Raw genomic sequence first — 24,098 nt, 5'->3', positions numbered from 1 at the left:
TTGGGATGTTACCCTGCAATGAGGGGCGTTCTTTGTGTTTGTGCGATAATTATTCAAAGGTGGCTTAAGGTAACTCTTTCCAAGGTGATGTGGTCAGTAATGGAATATCAAAATCAAGACATCACCAAGACTCTGATTGCCAGAAACTAAAGTCATGAACAGTCCGCTTGTATAGTGCATTGCGTGTTGTACTATTGCTGTTGTAATATCCACTGAGCAGGGTAAATAGGAATTGAGTCATGACACCAGGAGTTTAGGATATAGCAATGCTGCTTCTGGTTGAAATACAATCTTGTAGAATTGGGATCATTTTTGGAATAGGGGACAGGAGAAGGCCATTCAGACCATTGAACCTGTTCCACCAGTTTTAGATCTTGGCAGATCTTTTAATCCCAACGCTTCGCCTTTCATCAGTATAAGACAGAAATATTTTTTTATGAACTGATGCTATTTCCACTTGAAATACAGTTCCTCATTTGTAGAGAGTATTGCAAGTATATAGTGTTGTAACATGACCTTTCCTTTAAACATCTTGCATGTTTAAAGGAAACCGGACATGAGGAAATATATCTTATGGTCAATGACGTGCAAAAGAGGGTAGGTATCACCTGGTGCACAAACTCAATGTCAAAACAAGACTTTTGATACCTTTGTTATTTACCCATTGTACCGACTATTTGTAGATATTTTTGATTCCTTCTCTTACTGAGAAAGCCATCACAATAATCATTCCAACAAACTGGTGTCTATTGCAAATTTGGATTGATGGGGACTGGAATAAAGTGACAGGATCAAATTATAAGTGGATCTTTGTTTGCAGGGCAACATGCATATTAAAATATTAAAACATAGTTGTGGGTTACTCTTGTGATTGTGGCTGAAGAATATTATTGGCAGAGGTCTGAGAGAAGACTATCTGCTCACCGTCTCAGAGGATATGTGACCTGGTCAACTGAGTGCGCCCTAAGGAAAGAATAGAAACTCATGGAGAGCAAAAGTCTCGAGGCATAAAAGAGGTTGATGTTCTTTCAGTTTGCTTTGTTACCCTGCTTCGTGCTGGCTTCACTCTGCGTCAAATTTAGTTACTGATGACTAATGTAAAGGCATAAATAAGATTGATTGCCAAATTAGTTTATACACTGGTGCTAAAAGCTTTTATTTGCTTCCCAGAGTTCAGTTGTAATTTTAACGTACAATCCACTTGTCAGAGATTTGCCCAGTGGACGTTTTCCTGGATGGCAAATTGGGGATCTGTCACCTGAGACGCCCAAGCAGTTGAGTGTTTTTCCTACTTTTTCCCACATGTGATATGATTCTTCCTAAACAACAAAGAATTTACATTTGTATATAGCGCCTTTCACATCCAAGGTGCTGGACAATCAGTCTTTCGGACATAAGCTGGGGGTCAGGTTTGGGAAGGATGGAGGGCAGGGAGGGAAGAAGGGTCAAAGAGTACGGTCTGGATAAGGGTTCTAAACTATATGGTTTATATAAGGGTCTAACCATGATATGGTTCCGGATTCCTGCTTAGTAATGGGCAGCAATCTGTTTGTGTATAATGAGGCCTGGTGCAGTGAGACTGGCTGTTATGTTTGACCAGGTGAGACAAAGAACATCTTAAGTGGGAGAAGAATAGAGTATAAACATTCGCATGTTTTCATGACATGTCATTAATAATAATCTTTGCATTTGATATTTGTGCTTTTCACATTTTCTAGATGTCTCAAAGAGCTTCACAGAATGTATTGTAAAGTGAACTGACTGTATATTGTGGGCGAAATGTGGAAACAAATTGCGCACAGCAGTGTCCCACAAACAGTCATGGATTTAACATAAGTAGTTATTAATTTCAAGTGGTAAGGGCTGGGAAGCAATGATGTACAATATATGCAAGGAGACAGCAGTCTGGGACTGTTTTCAGATACGATTTCACAATCATCCTGAAAATTCATAGGCACAATCTGAGCTGTCAAGGCGTACAATTTGGGGCACCACAATTACTTTTCTGATTGCTAGGAGTGGTGTGGCTTAAAAACAAACCATTTAAATGTGTACAGATATGCTTTAATTAGAATTGACATTCATCAAAAGAGATCATATTTGAAATTTTAAAAAAAAGGATCATCTTCGCAGTTCAGCTTTTGAGACTCAGTCTCTGCAACTCAAAAGGTGTGCTCTTTCTTTATCCAGAGGATAATTAACAATGTGAATAGGTTATCAGGAAGGGTGGCTGAGACCAGGAAGCTAAACCCATTTTAAAAAAAGCAGCTTAATGCTGTGACGGGGCTAGAAGAGGAGAAAGAATGGGACCACTGATAGTAAGGTGGGTAATATGGAAGGGTGAGTTAAATGGGCTGACGAGCAGTCATCCAAACCTTTCCTGTGAACTTATGATCATAGGTTTAAAAAATGTCAGATAATGAATGGTTACTTGGACTGCAGGAACTACCGTCATGTGGTCTGCTGGCATTAAAACCTGTGTTCCTTTTGTTTCGTTTCTTTGCCTGCATCCCACAACTTTGTTTGAGATAGAGATCACCCACCATTTTTAACTTCATCAGCTTGATATGTTTAAAGTGCTGCCTTTGCTAAAGTGTGTGTGTGTATATATAATATACATAATATATCTATGTGTGTGTATATATATATAATATGTCAAAAAAAACAAGCATGCACAACAAAAGGTAATTTCATGCATTTCCAGTTACTGCTGGCTTTTCTTTGTAATTTAAATGTGGTTTGGCAGTGAGTGGGTGAGCAATGTGAAAAACAGCAGAAGAAGGGAGTTGAGCTTTGTGTGAGTGTTCCTTGAAACGAGAGGTTTTATTACATCTAAGTACAACGTGTGGAACTGTCAGTTTGGTTTACACAGGCAAGCAGCACTGCACCAAATTTCATGGTGGTTTTTATACCTTTTGAAATGGCAATGCCCCAGATTTTCTTCTCTTTGGTTTGTAATCCTCTGCATGAAACCTTTTATTTTTTTAATGACTGACTCATGTCGTGGGAATTCTGTCGGGTATACTCTTACTCTTGATGGGAATTGTTGAATTTCATTAGAAAGTTCTTGCCCACTGTTACTGTTATGCAGGCCTCCTCTTTGCACTGTATGAAACGTAGATTAAAATCAAATGCTCTGTTGCTATTATGTTGGCGATTCATACTCAACCTTCAGAACTGGCTTCACTTTACGTCTATGTTAAAATATACTGAATCAATGCATTTGGCACATGCCCTAGTGCAGATGTTTAATGACTCTTTTGGTTATGGATTAATTGGTAACTTTCCTTCTCATTAATTCTATTTGCCAGCACTCTAAACCTCTATAACTTTCACCCTTTAGTGGTGTTACACAGTACCAGTTTACTGTTCCATATTTGTAACTGAAGTTGCACACTTGTGCCTTACTGAACATCAAAGGCAATCAGTATTTAGCATGCATGTATATTCTTGAAACTTGGCTAATGGTAATGTTGGCACAAATCTAAGCATGGATTACTCTTAGGCAAATGCTCGACTTGCCACAACCCTATTTGCTTTTTGAACACATTTCCAGAGCAGCATTTGTCTACAAAATATAGTCATTACAGTAAAAGCACTTTAAAATGTTCTCTTGGTGTGAAAGGTGCTGTGTCAAATGCAAGAATTACTATTTCGAGGACAGTGATTGTGGAGAATTAAAAATGGAGCTAAATTTATTCTTGTATACTCTCCCTTTTTGAAGAGTTGAATTAAAAACAGGACATAGCTTGTGGCAGGCCAGTGTGAGTAGTTGGTATGCTGGTTTCTTGCTACGTTGCATGTGTCTGCTATGCCACTCCCTTTACTGCTACCTGTTACACAGCTATCAAGGTGTGCTCATCAAAGTTACAGATGGTTAAAGTTTCTATCAAACACTAAAATCAACAGCAACATTTACTAAAGGGAGAATTGTAACAAATGTACATCGATTATGCTTGCTTTAAAAGAAAAATTGCCACACAGTGAAAATGAACTTTAATGTTTATTGCTTTTGTGTGTTCCGCCCAAGTCTTACTGAGCATCTGAGACGAGTAATTCTGAAGTGTTTGTCAGCAGGATAAAATGGAGAATTGTAGCTAATGAAGAATGTTGGTCCGTGTAATCAGACTGCCAGTCATTTTCTGCTCAATTATCAATCAGCAGCAAATTGCACTTTAGACAATAAGGATACTTGTCGGTGTGTTAACTTGTAGGCGAATATGAGGCCTTAACAAAGCATCAAATGCTTACCACCAGTCAGCTACAAGTGTCCAATTTATTAAGGGGCGATCCAATTAACTTAAATAAGTTAGCCATATTCATTCCAATGTTTTAAATTACTTACCATATCATCGCTTTAAATCAAATTTGAATTTGGTTTTATTACCATTGACAAGCAATAAGTTAATACATGGCTGAGTTTGCAAAATAAATTGAATGCTTATATCTTCCTGGTACCATTATGAATCATCTTGAAGCAATGAAAAGGATTTTATTTAGCTTAGCTGCTAAGTTCAGAAAATATATTGAGTCCATTAGCGTGATATTGAATTACTAGAGTGTTGGGAAAAGTTTGCAAGTGGCCAAATGTAAACTTGCTTTGCCAGGTTCACTGATTTATAAACTATTATCCAGAGGTTGTGGTGTGAAGGATACTAACAACTAAAAAAGCACAGGGCATGGATCTGACTTCAATGGACGAAATAGTTAGTGAGACTATTTCGTATTAACTGAATGTGGTTAATGATTTTATGACCATCTGAATACAGATAAGCAAAGTGCAATTATCATTATTTTACCAAGAATTTTTGTCTAAATACAGTGAACTCCTGATGACCCTGGCTTAACTTGTCACTACCACCTAAATCATCATGCAGTCAATATCCTGGCTGCATTTATTTAGGCATTTATACATATGCCTAAATCGCTCCTCCTGATAACTTATCAGTGAGATCTTTTCTCTAGGTGTGACGAGTTTCCAGGAATTTTCTGTATTGTACAATTTACTTAAGACACCAAGATATATAGGCGAGTAAATATAAGGATAATCACCGTTCATAGAGATTTAGCCTACTTCACTGATGAGATATGGAATATTAGGTGTGTTTTAATCTAAATGTAGATGCATATTGAAAAAACACTTACAAAATGAAGGAATATCCATTAGTAGAGATGTAAAGGGATTTGGCTGATTCACTGAAGATTTCCAGTCAATGAAAAGCTGTTGCAGCCAAGCTTAATTCATCAGTGGATTGGTTTTTGAGGGTATCTGACTAAAAGTTGAAAGAAGTTATTTCAGCCTGCGGTAGATTAGCGATGATCCAAAGAGTGCGTATTTTAGCACATGAACATCAAAAAGACAATGAAGCATTAGAGAGAAAGGAAGACCAACAAAAACAATTTGGGTCATTTTATGAAAGGCTTCTGGTGTCAAACATTCTCATCAGGAAACAAAATGATGGAAATGCAATCTAGTTGTTTAACATGATGAAAGCCCAAATGATTTTTGAAACGGGTTATTTGAATTGGACTGTGGGTGCATTACCAGAATGCATGAGTCTCAAATGAAAATGCATCAGGGTTAAACAGTCCGATCAAACTGCCCGTTGCCACTGAAAGTAGAGTATATTTTATGGTATCTCCACTGATGGGGAAACAAGCGGATAGGTGGATCTATGTGGACCCATGAAAAGGCCAAAGTTTGTCTTTGAACCTGGTACACATTGATTCCATCCTCGAATTAATGACCGAATGCTACTACTAAAATATTTTAAATAAATAGCTTACTTTTGGGACTGTTGATGTTAAGCCTTTCGTGTTTGCTCACGACAGAACCCAGTGCATTTCTCAGAAAGTGGAGGAGGGAGGATTGCTTTTAGAAGTATGAATGATGCGAATGAGTCATAGTGCTGGCTCAGTCTCTTGGTTTTAACATGTTTGATGGCTCACTGTTCTCTCTGCTTTCAGTGGCTGATCAGTGAAGTAGCATCAGAAATTCACAATGTGGTGCCCAGTGGCGCAGGAGCAGATTATGAGGGGACAGGGCATGGCTAAAGTTCAAACATTTAATAATAAATATCACCAAATCCCATTTGACCAGTCCTCAATATTTCTTGGCAGTGATCTTGTCAACTGTACAAGGAGGAAGGATTTCTCTTCTATCATGGTTCACTGTGACATTTTCTGTTTGTAGAAAATTGGATGCAAATTCTTACCAATAATAAGCAAGCGATTGCATGAATTCATCAAATATTTTAATAAAATGAATGCAAAGAGACAAACTCTACTAGGCTGATGGAGCCTTTGAATGTGCAATTGTAGATAAAAGAGTAGTTTTAATACCTGTAATAATCCTTTTATTTGATAACGCCTTTCACATCCAGAGGACATCTCAAAACACTGTACAGGATATATTTTAAAGTGTAGTAGCTATGTTTTTTGTAGGTGAACACAACAGCTAATTTGCATACCACAATCTTCCACAAATGGCCGTGGAATAAATGACAAATTGATTTACTCAGTCTTATTAAAAAATATATGATTTGAGGCAAATTACAGTAAATTGTAGAAGTGTTCGAAAAAGCTGTTGAAGCACAAAATTTGTGTCTGAGTGAGGCCCAATGTGGTTAGATGCTTATCAGCAAACTGTCAAGTCAACATAAATGAGTTTTCACCAAGCTGTTATTCAGAATTTCGACAAGTGAGCTTTTTAATGACTCCTAAAATATTTTTGAAGGGTAACAATCCTATAATGTAGATGTGAATTTGCTGCCTGTAGTTTTATACAGATTCCATGTTAACATTGCGCTCCCTTTCAGAATTGGTGAGGCACTACAGATTTACCTACCTATCCATTCTTCTGCTTACAGTGAGTTTCAAGACAAAGATAAAAATACTGTAGTTAAATCCTTGTGGTTGGGTGCATTGTGGAAATGTATTTTTTTTTCTATATGGTATAGTGTCGTGAATTACCATTTAGTGTCACTCCAGCGTAGAAGTAGTAGAACAGCAAGTTAGGAAGGTCGAGGAATGCTCCAGTGGTTGGGTTTGAAGTGCGAGGACAAGGCTTTTCTCTTGGTGAAGCTCCAGCTGCCACATTGCACTGCTCTGGACCTCTCGAATCAGACCTTTTCTTAGTTGGGTCTTGTTGACCTGGATATGCATTCAGAAATGAAAAGTATGCATTGTTTGTCGTGGCAAAAGTCCCATTTGCTAAAGGATGTGGGCATTGATGATTAAATGTGGCAACTGAATGTCAATTGCAGTAAATTTATGAGACTTGTGCTGGGGCCAAGTCCTATAAGGACAAAGATGGATCTAGCTTGTGGTGATTGGTAGTAAGAAGAGGATACCTTCAACTCAGTGTTGTGTGAATTCAGATCCCAGAAGTCAAAAGATTCTTTTTTTATGCTTCATTATGTTTTATCCTTGTATCTTAATATTAAAAAAAAGGTCTGTTCATGAAAAGATGAGCAAAAAGATATTATCTGAAGAGAAACCATATGTTGAATGAATTTGTGAAACTGCTGTGTGGTTGATGGCTCTGTAAGTGACCAGGACCTGTCTCTCAATATGTTACAGAACCAGAGGGCAAAGGTTGATTGATGGAGCCACAAAAGGGAATTACAGCGTGGCAGTCCTTCCGAGAGAAAACCAGACCTTTTCTGCCAAATTTGAGGAAACGGAAAGATGGAAAAAAACAACTCTTGGACCAGCGGCTGAGTTTTTCAGAGCCGGACATGGTGCAAGTGGGCACTGCCAATGCTGAAGATAGCTCCAATTCTGCTGTGTCAAGCTCCAATGTTACTTACTTCAGCAGCCCATCTACTCCGTTGAAGAAACCCATTGACAACAATGAGCAAACAGAGCCTAAGGAAACTGCCAACATTGCGTCAGAGGCATCTTTTCATACAGAAATGTGCTGCAGTGAAAAATTCCAAAGTACTGAGTTACCAGTGGTTGTCAAGGAATCCAGTAAAACGTGTGCTGAGGGCACTTTGTGCAATGACTTGTGTGGTGGGACAATGGGAGAGAAATATGAGGTATGTAACTTATACAAACACATTCAATGAGTAGTATTGAAAAGACTTCTTTGCTTGGATTAATGTGCATGTTTTGAGTTTGTTCTATTCCTATGCCTTTAAATTCACCAAGACAGCAAAGCATGAGGGTGCAGTTTCATTATTGTGATAGATAATTTTAAGATGCACATCAGCAAGTGCTTGTTTACACGCTGGGTAATTGACAGCTAGATCGAGTTATCGGGAAGGATGGTTGACTTCAGAATGCTGAATTCTTAAGTGATCTTAACCAACTGTAGGTTGATCTCAAGATTATCAAGGACTTGAGGTTAAATGGAACAATCATACCCATAGTGTGCTTAGCATCATTCCTGATGATTGCAAAAGGTTAATCTTTATGATTGGGATTGGAAAGAAAAAGGGGACCGATTACCCAGCAATACATAGAATCGAATCGTTCATTTCAGTCAAAGCCAACCTCAAATGACATTACAGATGTCCTTACTTCTGGAATTAACAACCAGTTGCAAGCGATCCTTTAATCATTACCTGTCAGTTACAAAATTAAGAGCACCTAGAATTTCATCTCTCACATATGCCTTTACATTTTGTGATTGGATTTCCGATGTTTGCAAATGTAGTGGGGAAACCCTAATTTGCAGCTTCTCTTGCCTATTTAGCGATATTTGCAAAACAAATGATTATAACAACAACAACTTGGATTTATATAGCTCCCTCCACGCCGGACGGTGTCTCAGAGCGCTTTACAGTAGCAGATCCCGGGACCGAGCCGGGGGAAGGTGACCAAAGGCGCGGTCGAAAAGAAAAGAAATTATAATTTCTGATAGCTTTGAAGTGCAAAAAGGGACTGAGATTGATGCTGGGCATTGGAGTTTTTGCTCTTCAGCCTTTTGTCAGATTGTGGAGGTGCAAAGACATGAATGAGGACCTTCTAGCATGGCTTGTGAGTTTAATAAAAAAGTGGCTTCGCATTGGTGATCACTGTAAGCAAGAGGAAAGTGAGATCAGTATCGATGCAGAGCTCGAGAGTCGCCTGAAACGTATCCAAGATTCACCGTTTTGGGAACTGTTTTAGGACTGACACAATTTGGAATCTGACATACAAATCTACATTTTGTCTTAAATATTGCCAGACAATAGGGGAACACCTCCAGTTATTTGTATGCGTTTCCCTGGAATATACCTTTAACATTTCCATGATAATGACACCTTATCATTTCAACGCTCTATTGAATTTCTGTTCCTAAGCAGCCATACTTCTTAGTCATTTACAGACTGACAGAAATAATCATTGCGCACACTATATATTTCTGGTAAAATGAGTTCCCAGAGGGTGTGGTCCATTTATGTGCTGATGAGCTCTAATTACTTTTAAGGAAGTTGTGCCAACAGAAGCAAAACTTCCAAGTTACCTAAGCGGATAATTTTAAACTGGATTGCTCTTCTGATCAGTCCTCCTCTGTACCTTTAGTAGAATGTCATACTATAGAAACCTGTTCCCTTAGTTCCTCATTAGGATTAGTAGTTCTTTGAATGATGGTGTACTGTATCTAATTTGTCATGGCTGCTTCATTTATTCAGCTGAGCGATCTGACCGGTGCCGCAAATGCCATCCACTTAGATCCAAGGATATTCTTTCATTTGAACTGAGTGCAATGATTCACAGGTGCTTCAAATGTTCATGAGATCCAGTAAAATATGTGATCAGGTCATTTCCTTGCATTTGATATAGCACCTCACATCAATGTCTGAAAGTGTTTCATAGTTTTCTGTTACATACAGTGACTGTATTTGTAGGCAAGTACAGCTGCCAATTTGTAAACAGCAATACCCTCCAAACTTCAGTCAGGATAGGGAAATGAGTGATCAATTGTTTTTGTATGTGAAAGATTGCTGGGCAGGACACTGGGATGAACTCCCTACTTTTCGAACAATGTCATGGGAGTTTTAACGTTCACCTGAATAGACTTAATTCCCCCTTCCCCCCACTTAAGTAATTGTCTATTGCAAATAAATTCAGCTATTTCATTCCAGAGGATGTTCTGTAGGACAGGAAGAATAGGCATTATGTCTCCTTAGGGCACGAAAATGCCATGAGTACTGTACTGCTTACCTCCCCTCCACCCAAAAGAATAGAGCATACTATATTTACTCCAATACTTGCACTTTTCTGATATATACTTTTAAAAGCCCTCCTAAACTGACACAGAGATGCATCTTATCCCTTATCTGACATTAGAAGAATTTATTGATATCCAAACAATGCAGTCAAATCCTCATGAGGCCTGCTGAGGCCAGCTTAATAAAACTTTGAAGCTCATTTACACTATCAGGTTATATCTATGCAAACATAATCATGCACAAAGTAGGAACAATTGTGCAGTCAAGCCAATAGTTGGCAGATGGATTTAATATAGATAAATGCAATGTTATCCATGTTGGAATAAGAAATGGCAAATATGTACACAAGAAAGAGATGCTCATTTGCAGAGATGGAAAAGGATTTGGGTGTGATTATTAATCGAACACTGGCTTGTAAAGTCCATAATTAAGCTGCTGTTAACAAAGCTTATCAAACACAAGGTTGTATTGCAAGAACATTTAACTTTTGAGGAAAATTAAGTTATTCTGAATGACCAGGTCACAAATGGAATATGCTGTGAGGTTTAAAAAGTGCTTTTGAGTTGCCAATGACGCATTTGTTTCAAATTGTCTGTCGTATCAAATTATGGAAAGGTGAGCAGTTTATATCAATGTATATAGAGTCAGAATCCAGCATGTGGTATTTTCACATGGACCAAAAATGTGGTTAAAAGCAGTGAAGGATTTAATGTTATCCTCGGGATGAAATCGATCCTCTTCCCCCCCGCCCCACCCACCACCTTAGCCAGTATAAGGCTAATTAATTTTAAAATTTAAAATTCATTTAATTTTAACCTTAGTTTTGGTCACTGGTCCCATAAAAATGGTACAACACAGTCAACTGTTCATTCATGTCTGCTTTTATCCATGTGAGACAATCTCATCCCATTCTCCTTATTTGCTCCACACACCTTTAATACTTTTCCTCCTTGAGCACCTCTCAATCGGCTAGCAAATAATATATGGACCCTGCTTCAATTACAGTGTGTCGGAGAGAATTCCACGTTCCATCCATCCTGTGTAAAGTTTTTTTTGACCTAACTGAATGTATGCTGATGTCACTGATAACTATTCCCAAATATTCCTTCCGTGATCCCATCCGTATTCATAGTTTTTTCTTTGTGGTTGTGCAGGTAGCTACCAGTCTTTTCCAGCTAAAATGTTTCTGTGAAAGAAACCAAATCGCCTCGTTTTGCAATGTTTCCACACGTTCTATGATGAACGATTTACCTTAGGAGCAACAATTATATTAAAAAGAAACAACTTGAAGTCTTAAAAGAACTCTTGGCCAATAAATCTTATACTAATCACTAATGCCGTAGTAATTTACAGTTCTGTTTCACAATGAGGAATTGTAATTTTTACATTATTCTTTAATAATCTCTCTATTTTGGCATTTACCATGAAGATTGGTGCTTTTTTGGTATTATAAGGGATGTCAAAGTATTTTGAATCCTGTTCAGAGCAAGTTGTAGACTAAGGAATTGCTCTTATGAGGAACTGATGAGAGCACTTGATCACCAGTTTGCCATTCATACTTTATTCATTAAAAATACTATATAATCCTCCAAGATGTTTGTGTAGAAGTGCATTCACCATCAAACTGGGGAAGTCATCAATATCCAGTATGTTACTATATTTAACCGGTTTGACATCAGTGCATTAATCTGCCAAAAAGGTGTGTAACTAAGGTTAGGTAACTGTTTGAATAAAACCTATCAAGCCAGAATAACTGCATATTATATTTTTCCTGCTCAAGCTAATGAGATGCTTGTGCTATTTTTTGCCCCCTCTGTCTTGCTCTCTCTTGCTCTCTGACTTTCAGATCCAGTTTCTGGTAGATACGATGTGGAAAACAAGTTCCCAAAATTTGGTACAACTTGACACTGAATCAGTTTTTTAAAATGTGAGCATATTGCCTATTGTATGTTGAGGGATACTTGTTAAATTTGTAACTTGAATTATGTGACCAAAGCACAGTGTTAGAGACAATATCTTTCTCCTTTTGGAATACCGCATTGTCATATCTACATATGTGATAGACTAATTTCTTTGAAAGACCTTTCATCTACATAATACATTTGCTGGTGCACCCTTGCCCAATAACTGCTGTCTGTAGTTATCACTTAATGTACTAAGTCTAACTCTTCCTTCTTCTCTTCTCTCCCACACCCTCATCCCACTGACATGAATTGTGATACTCCCACTTTGGCTTTACACTCTTAAACTAAACAAAATGTCAACTTGGGTTTATCCGGCAGAAAATTGTAATAATTATCCTCCCACACATTAGCTAAATTGGTGCAGTTCAATCTTAAATTTTACCCTGTTCAATTTTTACTGCAATGCTTTCCCCTTCCGTTTCTCTGTTTATGCTGTTATAGCTCTCCCACCTCTCTCCCTTCCCTCACCTCTGTCCACCCCTCCCCCGTGCTCGGGTCCCGACTCCTGACTGTCCAGGCTTTGGGACGTCCTCCCGACGTGAAAGGCGCTCTATAAATGTAATTTTGTTGTTGTTGGTTGCTGGTGGTCATGTGGTGTAGCGTGCAGAGGCTTTTTCACTTGGTTCCGTCAATAGACAATATTCCCTCTCCTCCCCTTCCCAAAAAGAGAAACTATCTCCTCTGCCTTCAATCTTCCTTTTCCCTCTTGGTTAATGCAGACAGTGATTTCTCTTTCCTCTTTCTCCAGAGATCATAATAATAATCCATGCACTTGCCTTATGTTAAAATGTCTCAGAAGTGCACCACTGTAATTACTGTTAGGTGTGGTGGCTGTTTATTTATAGATGATCACCATAGCCAGTTTGCACAGAGCAATTTCCCACTAACAGCCAGTGATGAATGAACAATTAACTGGAGGATTGTTGACCAGGACACTCATATTCCACTGACTGTTTTAAGGAACAGAATTAGAAACAAGTCTAGCATTGATTGTGTTATGAAATGTTGCTTCTTTCACCCCAAAATTCACAAATGTAATTTTTATTTTATCATTGTTTGAAATGGAAGCACACTTAATACACGACTGTCATTACCATCTGGGTTATGATATGCCAACTAGATGCTTGGAAAGTGTGCAGGTGGTGAAGGTGATGTAGCTAAGAGCTTTGTGTCGTAATGTTGAGACACAAGTGAATAATGACCCTAATGATGGTGATTATCACAAGGAATATGTCGATAAAATGCCACACATTTCACCCCAATTTCTAACTAAAAGCAATTTTCCACCTGAATCAAGAAATAGTGGGAATGGGCTATACTGTTGAATAGTTATAATAGACATTGCTCTAGTAAATATTATAATACCTAATCTTTGCATCTGCTGGTGAGTAATCGCTTTTGAAAGCTTCAGGCAGTGAATAGATTAAATTGGAGTTGGCTAGGTGTTGAAAGTTGATCCTATGTCACTAGACCAGGAATAAACCAGAAAACCTTATGTGTTTTCTGAAAGCAAACATGTATTTACTGCCATTGTCTCCCAACTGTGTTAGGAATTGAAATTTAGAGTTGTTGTGTAGAGCCAACGTCAGGGTGTTGGACAAATTTAAGGTACTTGCCCCTTTAATGGGAGGATAGTAGAGTGTGTGTGCCGGAAAGATTAAATGAAATGAGCTGAAGGGACTTGTTTATCTTAACCTCTCTTGTGACATTAGCTGCCAGATACGGCCACAAGACTGTTGGGATGAGCCGATTCTCGTGCCTGCTGTGAATGTTAGACGGAGAAGATGTTTGAAAATCCCACGCCAAATCCCTTCAAAGTATAGTAATAAGGAATCTGTTGTGCAGGAAATGAAACCGGTGGAAGGGAAAACATGCCCATCAAATTAAAAAAAAGAAAAAAACTTTTTGTTGTATTTTTTTAAAGTTAAAAGCATTTTTTTTATATTATAAGTTTGGTTTTGGACATGTTTCTGGACCCCATTGATCTGACTGCAAATGCAGCTCAGCAGAAATTCTGCACTTTTATAGTAATTCTTACATTTGGTACACCACCTTTCATGTCAGGAGACCGCTTCAAAGTACTTCACAAGATATACTGTAAACCGTATACATTTTGTGGGTGAACACGGCAGCTAATTTGCACACAGCAATGTTCCACAAACAGCCATGAAGTGAATGACCTATTTTATCTGGGGTTTGTTGGTCAGGTCACTGTGAGAATCTCCTCTTTTTGGATTCTGAGGAGAAAGTACTACCAATTGAGCAGGCTATAGCGCTGTGTGAGAACCTCCAACATTATACTGTATTAACTTTGTGAAAACATTGGTGATTTGTGTTTACTTTCTCAGACATTTGTGTTAGCAAGCTGTTGTGGTTACCATTTTTGCTAGTTTTACTAAAGTCAATCCGTTATTTTTCAGGAGGATCTCAGTGAAAGCACTGACCTGGAGTCTTCTCAGAGTTCACAAATCTTCGAAGAACAGGTAGGATTTAAATTGTGATGAAAATGACACACTCTTCTGATAACCTTTAATGACTGGGTCGCACAAGAGGCTTGGTTGAAGGAAGCCCTTCGAGACCCTTTGATCTCATCTTTCTGGAGTACCCACCCTGCTTTTGTCGAATACAGCCTCAAGCTGTTTTTCAAACTCTATCTGGCAACTTATTCCTGCCTTTAATTTGCCTCTGTGTAAAGAAATTATTCCTGGTGTCTGCCCTGAAATTGCTCCTCACAACACTGAACCTGTGCTATCTTATTGTGCTGCCTTGGCTTACTTGCATCCAAAGAACAGTGTTGTGAAATATACTGGCATGACCTTGTGTATAACTGTATCATTTCAGATGCGCGCATTTGTCATGCATTTAATTTCCTTACAGACATGTGGACAAAATGAAGGGAAAAGCAGTGATTCATCATCAAGATTAATTCATAGCCCCTCATACCTTTTGACCATTAATCTGATAGAAGGACGGAACCTGGTAATCCGCGATCGTTGTGGTAAGTCATTCTGAGACGACTCTCTCCAGGATTTATTGTAGTCCACAGTGACTTACTTAAAGTGACAATGTTGATTTTCAATAATGCAGCAACTTATAAAAAGATTTCTGAGATACTCAAACGATACTGTGACCATGTGGACATTCCTTGCTGTCGTTATTTGGGTTAGTAATGCAAGCAAGGGTGTGGAACTTTTCTGTGTGCTGTCAGCGAATGTGTGGAGTCATTACACTTGATAGCAATTTCCTGTGGCAGACTGAGACTTGAGGTACAAGGTACTATTTCAATCCGCAAAAATAGTTGTTGAAACCTGAGAATTGGTAAAAATAGAAGTCGTGTTGGGTACCCTTTTAATTCAGGCGGTGTTGAAGGGACTTCTTCATATAAACTAGGGTAATTATATCTCCCCAAGTCCCTCGATGAGATATTGTGTCCTTTGTTGAATTTGGCCTGTGTTGAGTTCAGCAACAAACTGAGTAAGAACACTAAAAATCTAAAACTGATCAGAGAAAAATGCCATTCATCCAACAAACTGCTCCAATACTAGCGTCAAGAATTGAGGTTTAAATTTTTTTTATTTTATGTGTGTCCCAGTATTCGGTTTTCAAATTATGGTCATGCACTGTCTTGTATAGTGTATGTAATTCCTAAAGGCAGAACTCCAGATAGATCGAGGTTTGCTGTTCTGTGAGATTCGTCTTTCGCTTCTTATATCTTGACTTTCCTTCCACTTCATATGTCTGATAAAGAAGCTCTACTTGTGGTCAGGACATTTTGAAATTTTAAAAAAAATTAACCAAGTTGGGGTATTGGTGAGTGCAGGTACAATGGGGCGAATGACCTCTGTGTTGCAAACTTTTTATGATTCTTTAATTGAAGCAATAACGACTCAAGATGAATTGAAACATTTTCCGTTCAATTAGTTGGAACTGGAAAGCAATAGTTCAACACGGGCCTTTACCTTTTGTTTAAACTCTGTCCCTTTCCGTCATCATTCAGCAATAGTAAGACTGAACCCACGATTTTTTAATTTTTTATTTGGTGCAGATTTTTAGGAGTAACCCTCCATTGGAATCTTGGAAATAATTCATGCTGATCTGTTGATACAGGCGTTGTTTAGTTACCAAGTAATACTCACCACTGTGGATGCCAAGTAAACTATTGTACCGTCCGGGTTCTGTTGGGGTATTTACCAAATGTTTCTCAATGTTTTCGCCATGCTTATACAGCTGGGAGTGAAACAGTTTCGTTTCTGGTAGTTAAGTGAGCTGCTGCCGGAAATAAAATTTTCTCTCTTCAGGCAGCATGAATTAGCCACTATTTCTGCGGATTTCGGCCTGCTTTGGCTAACATTTTAATGTTTGTGCTTGCTGAGGTCATTAGGAAAGATTCCTATTAGCTTAGCTTGTCTTAAGCTTGGATTCTATATCTGATTTTCATTGTGAAGTGTTACGGTTGGTGATGATGCCAAGCCCCCAAGTCTGAGTTCTGTCTGACATACATTGGGCATTCTCAGAGCTGCCACCTTTTGTTAGCATCATGTACTGCCAGATTATGATTGGGCCTCGCTGGTTCAGTGTGCGGTAGGTAATATGTGACGTTTAAATTTCCTGAAGCCCTCACCGTTTTCCTTTGAGGGAGATGGTCTTTCTTGAGCTGCAAACCCACGTCTAAAAGGGGCTCTATCAGAATATCCAAACACATTTCACGTGTGCTGAAAGTGAGCGAAAAAGAGTTGAAAAGAATATCTCCCAATCTGCTCTGTTGCCTTACATTTGTAATTGAAAATTATGCTATTTTCACAGTTTTTTTTGACTAGGATGACACATTTTTGCATTATAGTGTGTGTGTCTCTCTATATATATATTATATAGTTACTGTAATTATACAAGTATTGGTTGATTTTCTGATGAAATCTAATCAATGCTGCCAAATGTGCAGTTGTTATTCCACAATTGCTGACTCATTGTTTGAATGGTAGCCAGCGGCGAGTGAAAAATAATTGAAAGTTGAAATGTGATCCCAGCAATGCTTCGCTCTGCATTTAACAACAACAACAAAATTACATTTGCTTAGCACCTTTCACACACCAGAGACTCGTAGTCATTTCTGAACATTCATCTTATCTTGAGTTTTTCACATCTCTGGCATTTTCTCATTGTTCTTAAGGTGCTCAAAATAAAATGAGAAGAGTTAATGAACTGCTGGGGCTTTGGCTGAAGCATGAATCTAGCTCGGTCAGACCTAGTGAAGCACACTGGCAAAGTAGTGCCGTGTTTGGGATAAAAAATGCATCAGTGAATTTACATGCTGTTAATAGGTTATCAATTTGTTGGTTCTGTATCGCCAACTTATCGAAGCTTATCTCTGCTGCTTTTAAATAAATATTTGAATAATAATATCCTGCAGAGTTTGAATGAAATCTCCGATGTGTGTTTGAAAAGTCGATAAAAGGATGTAAATGCAATCTGGTTGATTTCCCCCCCCCCCCCCCCACTCCCTCCTGTTTCCAAAGTGCAGTGTGAGAACTAAGCCCATGTATTTGGCTTAGTTAAGAGCGTTTGTAGCCTGATCCCTTTTCTCTGCTTGTGTTATAAAGAGACAAGCATGACAGCCTCACTAATGTGCCAGAGGTTGAGAGGATTATCTATTTGTGAAAGTACTGAACAGGATGAGAGCCGCACACTGGCTGATGTGGGTTTGCTCCTCTCCCTAACACAAAAACGGTTGTGATTGCCTGTTTGTAGATTCTGAACCCTCCCAAACCCCATATGAGCAAACCTGGCAGGGATCATTAACATCCACCTTAACAGGTGACCACAACCTCCTGTAATGCAGGGTACCCCCAGCACTTTTTGGAGTGACAGCCTAGACCCTTGGGGCTTTGAACCCACAGCCTTCTGACTCTGAGAGTGTGAGAGTGCTACCAGCTGAACTAAGCTGATACTTTTAAGGTTCGTTGCATTTTTTGTGAACCCCATAACAGGCTACTTTGTCCTCAGCTAGGGTTATGAAGGGTTGCAGATCCAAGTGTGGTGTGGCTCATGGAGTTTAAAACATCTGCAAGTGACAGGCTGCTCACAGCTGAGTCAATTATACTACAATTCAAATACTTCTCCCTCTTTTTCATGACAATACTCTTAACACTCCAATATACTGCTCACTATTTGTTTAATCTACATTCTAGAGGAAAAGGTAGGGGAAAAAATGAACTACACTCTAGGATAATGAATAGCATTGAGCAATATTCAAAATAAGATCAGAAGCTGTTTTCAAGTGTGTGCCGTTTGCATGGCAACAAGATTAAATTCCCATTTTTAAAAAAAAATCCTATCTGAAGCTCCCTTAATAAACAAATTTCATCCGAGTGTGGGTTAAATATAACTACTTTATTATTAATTGGTCTTGTTACTGATTATCTCGCTTAACTATGGAATAACATTTTGATGGTTCAGTACAAGGAATGGCTTATAAAAGTGTGTCTGGCTAGTTGCAAATACCTCAATCGAAAACTGATGAGAAAATAAAATATTTATCTATGCAGGTTCTTATGAAGCAGACTCATGCCTCATTAAAAACAATGCATGTAGGAAGATGCTTACTCAAGCACACTTTGAGTTAAGTGTCCTTAGATTAAAATTTACTCTGTGCAAAGCAATATAGAGTAGTTAACCCTCAGAAGGCTGAGTGGATTCCCATTACTCGGAGATTCTTGTGCCATGCTTTGTGGCAATTCATCTGGAAAAATATTGATTCATTCATATGGGGGAGATCTCTGCCCCCCACGCCACACCCCTTGCCTCCATGTACACCATCTCAAATATGAATTGCAGTTTTATTCGAAGCTTTTTGGATATGGGGAATATATTGCTGCCACATAATAATAATAATAATAATCCTTGAATTTGATATAGCACTTTTCACGTCGGGAGGATGTCCCAAAGCGCTTCACAGAATACACTGTAAAGTGAATTGACTGTACATTTGTGGGCGAACACGGCAGCCAATTGCGCACAGCAATGTCCCACAAACAGTCGTAGATTGAAAATGACCAATTTATTATTGTTTTTGGAGGGATTATTATTAGGCGTGTGGAGTAAGGAAACTTGCCCAAGGTTTCGCCCTGCCTGGAATTGAACTCGGGTCTCTTGCATGCAAAGCGAGTGCTCTAACCACTGAGCTACAGGACTCCACTATATTTGGTGTTTATATAACTGCCGTCTTTGTAGCCCTGTCACCTGCCCTTTTTACTGTACCGCTAAATGCATTAGTGTAATAGACTTGTGGATGATTCTCTGAAGGTTAGTCATTTTTCATCATGAAATTATTGACGTTTCAACTTTACTAACCACCTTTGAATAATATGTGCTCAGCCACCTTGGCTGGCAAAAACATTGACAGCCAAAGAATAGCCCTTTGTGCCCTGTAAGGAATAACAAGAGACTGGTAATGATTACAAAGCAATAATTTGTTCATGTTGTAAAAAACATTTCAACTTTCTCCTGTGGTTTGACATTGTGAATTTGTGCCTGCTATCTCCCTGCCAGGGAGGCCACCACTATCTTATCCTAAATCTCTAACCATGATCTATGCTCCATCAGTGTGGTTCAGTCGCACCCAGTTTAAAGCGAGAGCACCATTGCTGGATATATGGAAATTGCAAGTGAGACAAAAGCTGCAAAATTGATTCACTGCGGATGAACTTAAATTCAGTACTTTTTAAAATTATCTCTTCTACATATTATGTTCCAGTTTCTTTTGATAAAGTCGCCATCTTGTGGATTATTTGTGAATTCCATTCTTTCAGAAACTCAGTTAATCAGCAGGCATGAAAGTCGCCATACAAAATGACAAATGCAAGATATTCCTTAGTTTTAGACTTGCTCACCTTTTTAGCTGTATCTGCTAGGTGTATTCTTTTAAGGGCATATTTTTTAAAATATTACAAAAGCTCAATGCAGCCTTTACATGAATTCAATTTAAACAGTCCAGGTGGATTTTACAATCTTTATACAATATTTTCTGTTCGGTTGTATTTTTATTAATAGCCGACATTCATGTTTGCCAGTATAAGTATCATGAAAAGAAATCCATGACAGATTTGCAACCTTAAATCTCTGGCTTTGTGGGCCACACAGAATATCATTGTTTTAAGGTTTGGCAACATGTGTTGAAGATCCAGACAGAGGGTCTTCATACAAATACTTCCATATGCGCACTACAGCATGACGAAACTGAATTGTTTCCAAACCCAGAAAAGCAAAGGCGATGGTCCTTGCATCCACAGAAACTCAAACCCCAAAGGAGACCCCATTTATCGGCTCCTCCCACAAGGAGGACAGTATTCAGACATGGTGAAGAAGCAAAGCTGAGAATGTAATGCAAAAACTTAACTGGTATATCAAGTACAGAGGACATTATTTAAATCTGGGGTTGCACCCAACTTCCTGCTTCCTCTTGGCTTGTCTCTGCTCAGCCAATACAGTTGTTTGTGATTCTTTTCTTTCGTGTCTCTTGGGTTTGTTTCTCTCTCACACCTCTCTCTTGTTCCTCTCCTGACCCGACCTCCAGATTAACATCATGAGCCACAAAACCCAATAAGATATTTATAGACCAAACATGTAATGTTGCGTGTTTGTACTGGATATTGGCACTGCAAATTCTCCAGATCAAGGAATCTGAAGTATTCCAGCCCTTTATCTGTATTTCCACCAGAAATTCATAAGAATTCATAAGAATTTCTGCAAGGGAACTGTACTGGGCTTATCTCCTACCTCTGCTGCTGACTGTGTATCTGCTCATTGATGCTGGATGGCAAAAGTGTTTTAAAGAATAGTTTGGTGAATATCAATAATATTTTGTATTATCCAATCCATTTTCTTTGTGTACAGGTATAATGCTGGTTTTAATCCTTTTATAATTATCCTTGTATTTGATATCAGTGGTTAGAGTACTTGCTTTGCAAGCGAGAAACCTGGGTTCGATTCCCGGCAGGGTGAAACCTTGGGCAAGTTTCCTTACTCCATATGCCTAATAATAATCCCTCAAAAAAAACAATAATAAATTGGTCATTTCAATCCTTGACTGTTTGTGGGACACTGCTGTACGCAATTGGCTGCCGCATTTTGCCCACAAATATACAGTCAGTTCACTTTACAGTATATTCTGTGAAGCGCTTTGAGATGTCTAGAAGATGTGAAAAGTGCTATGTCAAATGCAAGGATTATTATTACATCACTTTGTCGAAATGTCTCAAAGTCCTTCACAGGATACATTTTGTGCACAGCTGTGAAGTGAATGACTTTTTTTTGTAAGGGAGAAACTTGCTTCTCATTTTGAATCGTGCCAAGGGATCTTTTAATATCCACCTGAACAGGCAAAGGTTTATTGTCTAATCCAAAGGTGTTGTACGGTCTATGAATATCCAGCTTGCATTTGTAAAGGTATGCCAGTTTGTCAAAATAAATCGGGCATCTAATGTTCACAAGAACATAACAGCATGGAAAAGTCTATTACAGGCCATCTGGTCTCCAATTGAAATAAAATTATACACACCTCTATGCCCATTACCCCTCAGTTGATTTATTTGCTAAATAGCTATTTAATCCTCTTATGACAGAGTAGCCTGAGTAGCCCTGAGTAGCCCAAGCTACATAGTTCTGTGTACTTTACTTGTAAAATAATGAAACACTAAATTCTGTTCACCTTTCTTCTGAGCTCACATCCATAGTCTCGATATAGAATTCTGTTTTTGAGTTGATCCGGAACATTAATGCAATTGGACAATTGGTAAAATTAAGGGTAGTTTGGTGGAGAAGCAACCTTATGTAGGAATGAACAGCCTAGCTTTCAACTCTCATTAGCAGCACGAAATGTGGAAGTATTCAGTCATTTGAAACTTTGCTGCCAATCTGAACAAAAACTGGTTGAAAGTTGTTCGCCAATGCCTGGTCATGTGCAGTATATCATAATTCTTTTAGAGGATGAGGAGGTGAGTTAAAGCCATTGAAATTGGGTCAAAGTTTGAGTTCTTTCCAAAACTGTATGGCTGCGGATTTTGGGGTGTGTTTGGATTTGATCTTTAACGTTGGGGCAGCTGAAAGAGATGAATGGATAACTATTAGTTAAATATTCGGCCGATCAATCATTGCATCTCAGTGACATTGATGTACATGTGGAAGTAATTTAACCCAAACTATTGTACAATTGAAAGTGTTGCCGTGAAAGGAGCTATAGAATCGTGCAGCACTTTTTATATAAAAAANGATTTAAAACAAATATAATAAGCTAGTGGCAGTTTCTTAGTGTGCATTTAATTTAAAACAATCCACTGGTTCAGGTACTTTGAAGTCGAGTTAATGCACAGTGCGGTTTTATTGAGGTGACCTGCAACCTTAAGAGTCCACCTTGCCCAGAATACAAAACACAGAAAACCTGTCCATCTCCTTAGCTGTCAGGAAAAGCCCAGTGCAGTCCATATGCCAGCTATTTGTGAAACATCCAGTGGTCTTGAGGGATGTTGAAGGCTGCTCTCATTCTCACTGTTTGCAGCCTTTGAAATTAAAAGTGGCAGTTCTGCTAAGCTCTCATCCCTCTTATGGGTAGTTTTCTGGTAGCAAATATAAATCAAGCTGTCAGATGTAATGCAAGCCATTTGATCCAACGACCTGCAGTCTGGGGGCAGAGCCAAGATTCTGGAAATGGTGATGGTGGCAAAAGTTTACTTTATTCAGGCTGGTAAACCAATATATATTTATATTTCATGTTCAGGGCTCCAAACGGGAGATTGAGGTTTATTGCATGGCAATCGCTAACACTATTTTCTTTTCCCCCTGCTGTGTGTTTATAATGGGCTTTCTCATCTTAAGGGTGAAATGAATGATCTCAAGAGCTTGCTGGTCACACTTTATCCCCCCTCCTCCATTTACTATATTAATTTACTAAATTAAATTTGCATTTATATTTGGCATTTTTAAACCAAGTATATCTAGGGCCAACCATAACCAGCACAAATGTGCTGAGGATTGACCCTTATGGTTGCTGGGAGGAAAGGACTATTTGGAGAACTTTAACTGGCCTAACCACATTCACACCAACCTTACACGTTGCTTTAACAGGTACTGGTTAACTCTTGCTTAAAAGGGTGGATGTGGGAGAGTTTGGAGTGAAAGAGCTCCACAGGCAAGAGAAGTGTGAGAATTTTTTTGGGATTGATGCAGAGTGTTGAATGGTAGTTCCAGAAACTTCTGGCTTACAAATGTAAAGACAAAGGTCTTTTGGTAGATGATGGATCTGCCAATTTGGCTCATCAGCAGGACTTGGAGTGGTAGACCAGTCACTGAGGGGCAGGCATTTTTCCCTTCTGGCGCCTGTTAACCTGGCAAGCCAAAATCCTTATGGACAGGGTGTGGTGCTAAATGGACAGGGTGGTCCTTGATGGACAAAACAGTGGGAAGCTTGCCAGACAGTGTTCTTAATGGCAAGCAATGTGGTTTTAGCTAGTTAAATTTCACTAGTACTCGAATGCACACTCTGGGCTCCCCAAACTCGTCAGTTTGTGCCTAATACACTCGGGAAGTATGATGTTCAGCACTCAGCACTTTGAGACGTCTTCCTAATGTGAAAGGCACTCTATAAATGTAATTTTGTTGTTGTTGATGTGTGCATTCTATTCAAGACCCAGGGTAATGTATGGACTAGGCCCCTCTCATCAAATCCTCTGAACGGTAATTCAGATGATACTTGAAAGCTAACATTGGGACTTATGATTTTTCTCTCTCCTCCCTAAAGCTCCATTCCTAGTCGCTATTAAGGAGTTTCCAAAAAAACAGAATTTGATGGTGATCAACAACAATAACTTGGATTTATATAGCGCCCTCCACGCTGGAAGGCATCTCAGAGCGCTTCACAGTAACGGATCCCGGGGCCGAGCCAGGGGGATGGGGAGGAAGGTGACCAAAGGCGCAGTTGAAA

The 24,098-nt window shown here is 38.8% G+C and overlaps 1 protein-coding gene across 3 annotated transcripts in view; it reads left to right on the top strand.

Annotated features, from left to right (window-relative positions):
- The window catches only part of LOC103187388 (multiple C2 and transmembrane domain-containing protein 2), a 118,880-nt gene that overhangs the window by 1,615 nt on the left and 93,167 nt on the right, over window positions 1-24,098 (top strand). Inside the window, exons 2-5 of one of the 3 annotated variants that reach the window (XM_042344076.1) lie at window positions 1,719-1,720; window positions 7,582-8,042; window positions 14,548-14,610; window positions 15,005-15,125. In XM_042344076.1, coding sequence (XP_042200010.1) covers window positions 7,605-8,042; window positions 14,548-14,610; window positions 15,005-15,125 — 622 coding nt within the window. In that variant the 5' untranslated portion in view covers window positions 1,719-1,720; window positions 7,582-7,604. Of the gene's footprint in view, window positions 1-1,718; window positions 1,721-7,581; window positions 8,043-13,846; window positions 13,945-14,547; window positions 14,611-15,004; window positions 15,126-24,098 lie in introns of those variants that run through there. The other 2 variants (XM_007906849.2, XM_007906863.2) reach the window with 2 other exon arrangements.

Source organism: Callorhinchus milii, unplaced genomic scaffold (genome assembly GCF_018977255.1).
Source record: "Callorhinchus milii isolate IMCB2004 unplaced genomic scaffold, IMCB_Cmil_1.0 Scaffold26, whole genome shotgun sequence".
Taxonomy (NCBI): Eukaryota; Metazoa; Chordata; class Chondrichthyes; order Chimaeriformes; family Callorhinchidae; genus Callorhinchus; species Callorhinchus milii.
Note: the sequence above shows the minus strand (reverse complement) of the source record. Positions and strands in the feature narration are given on the sequence as shown.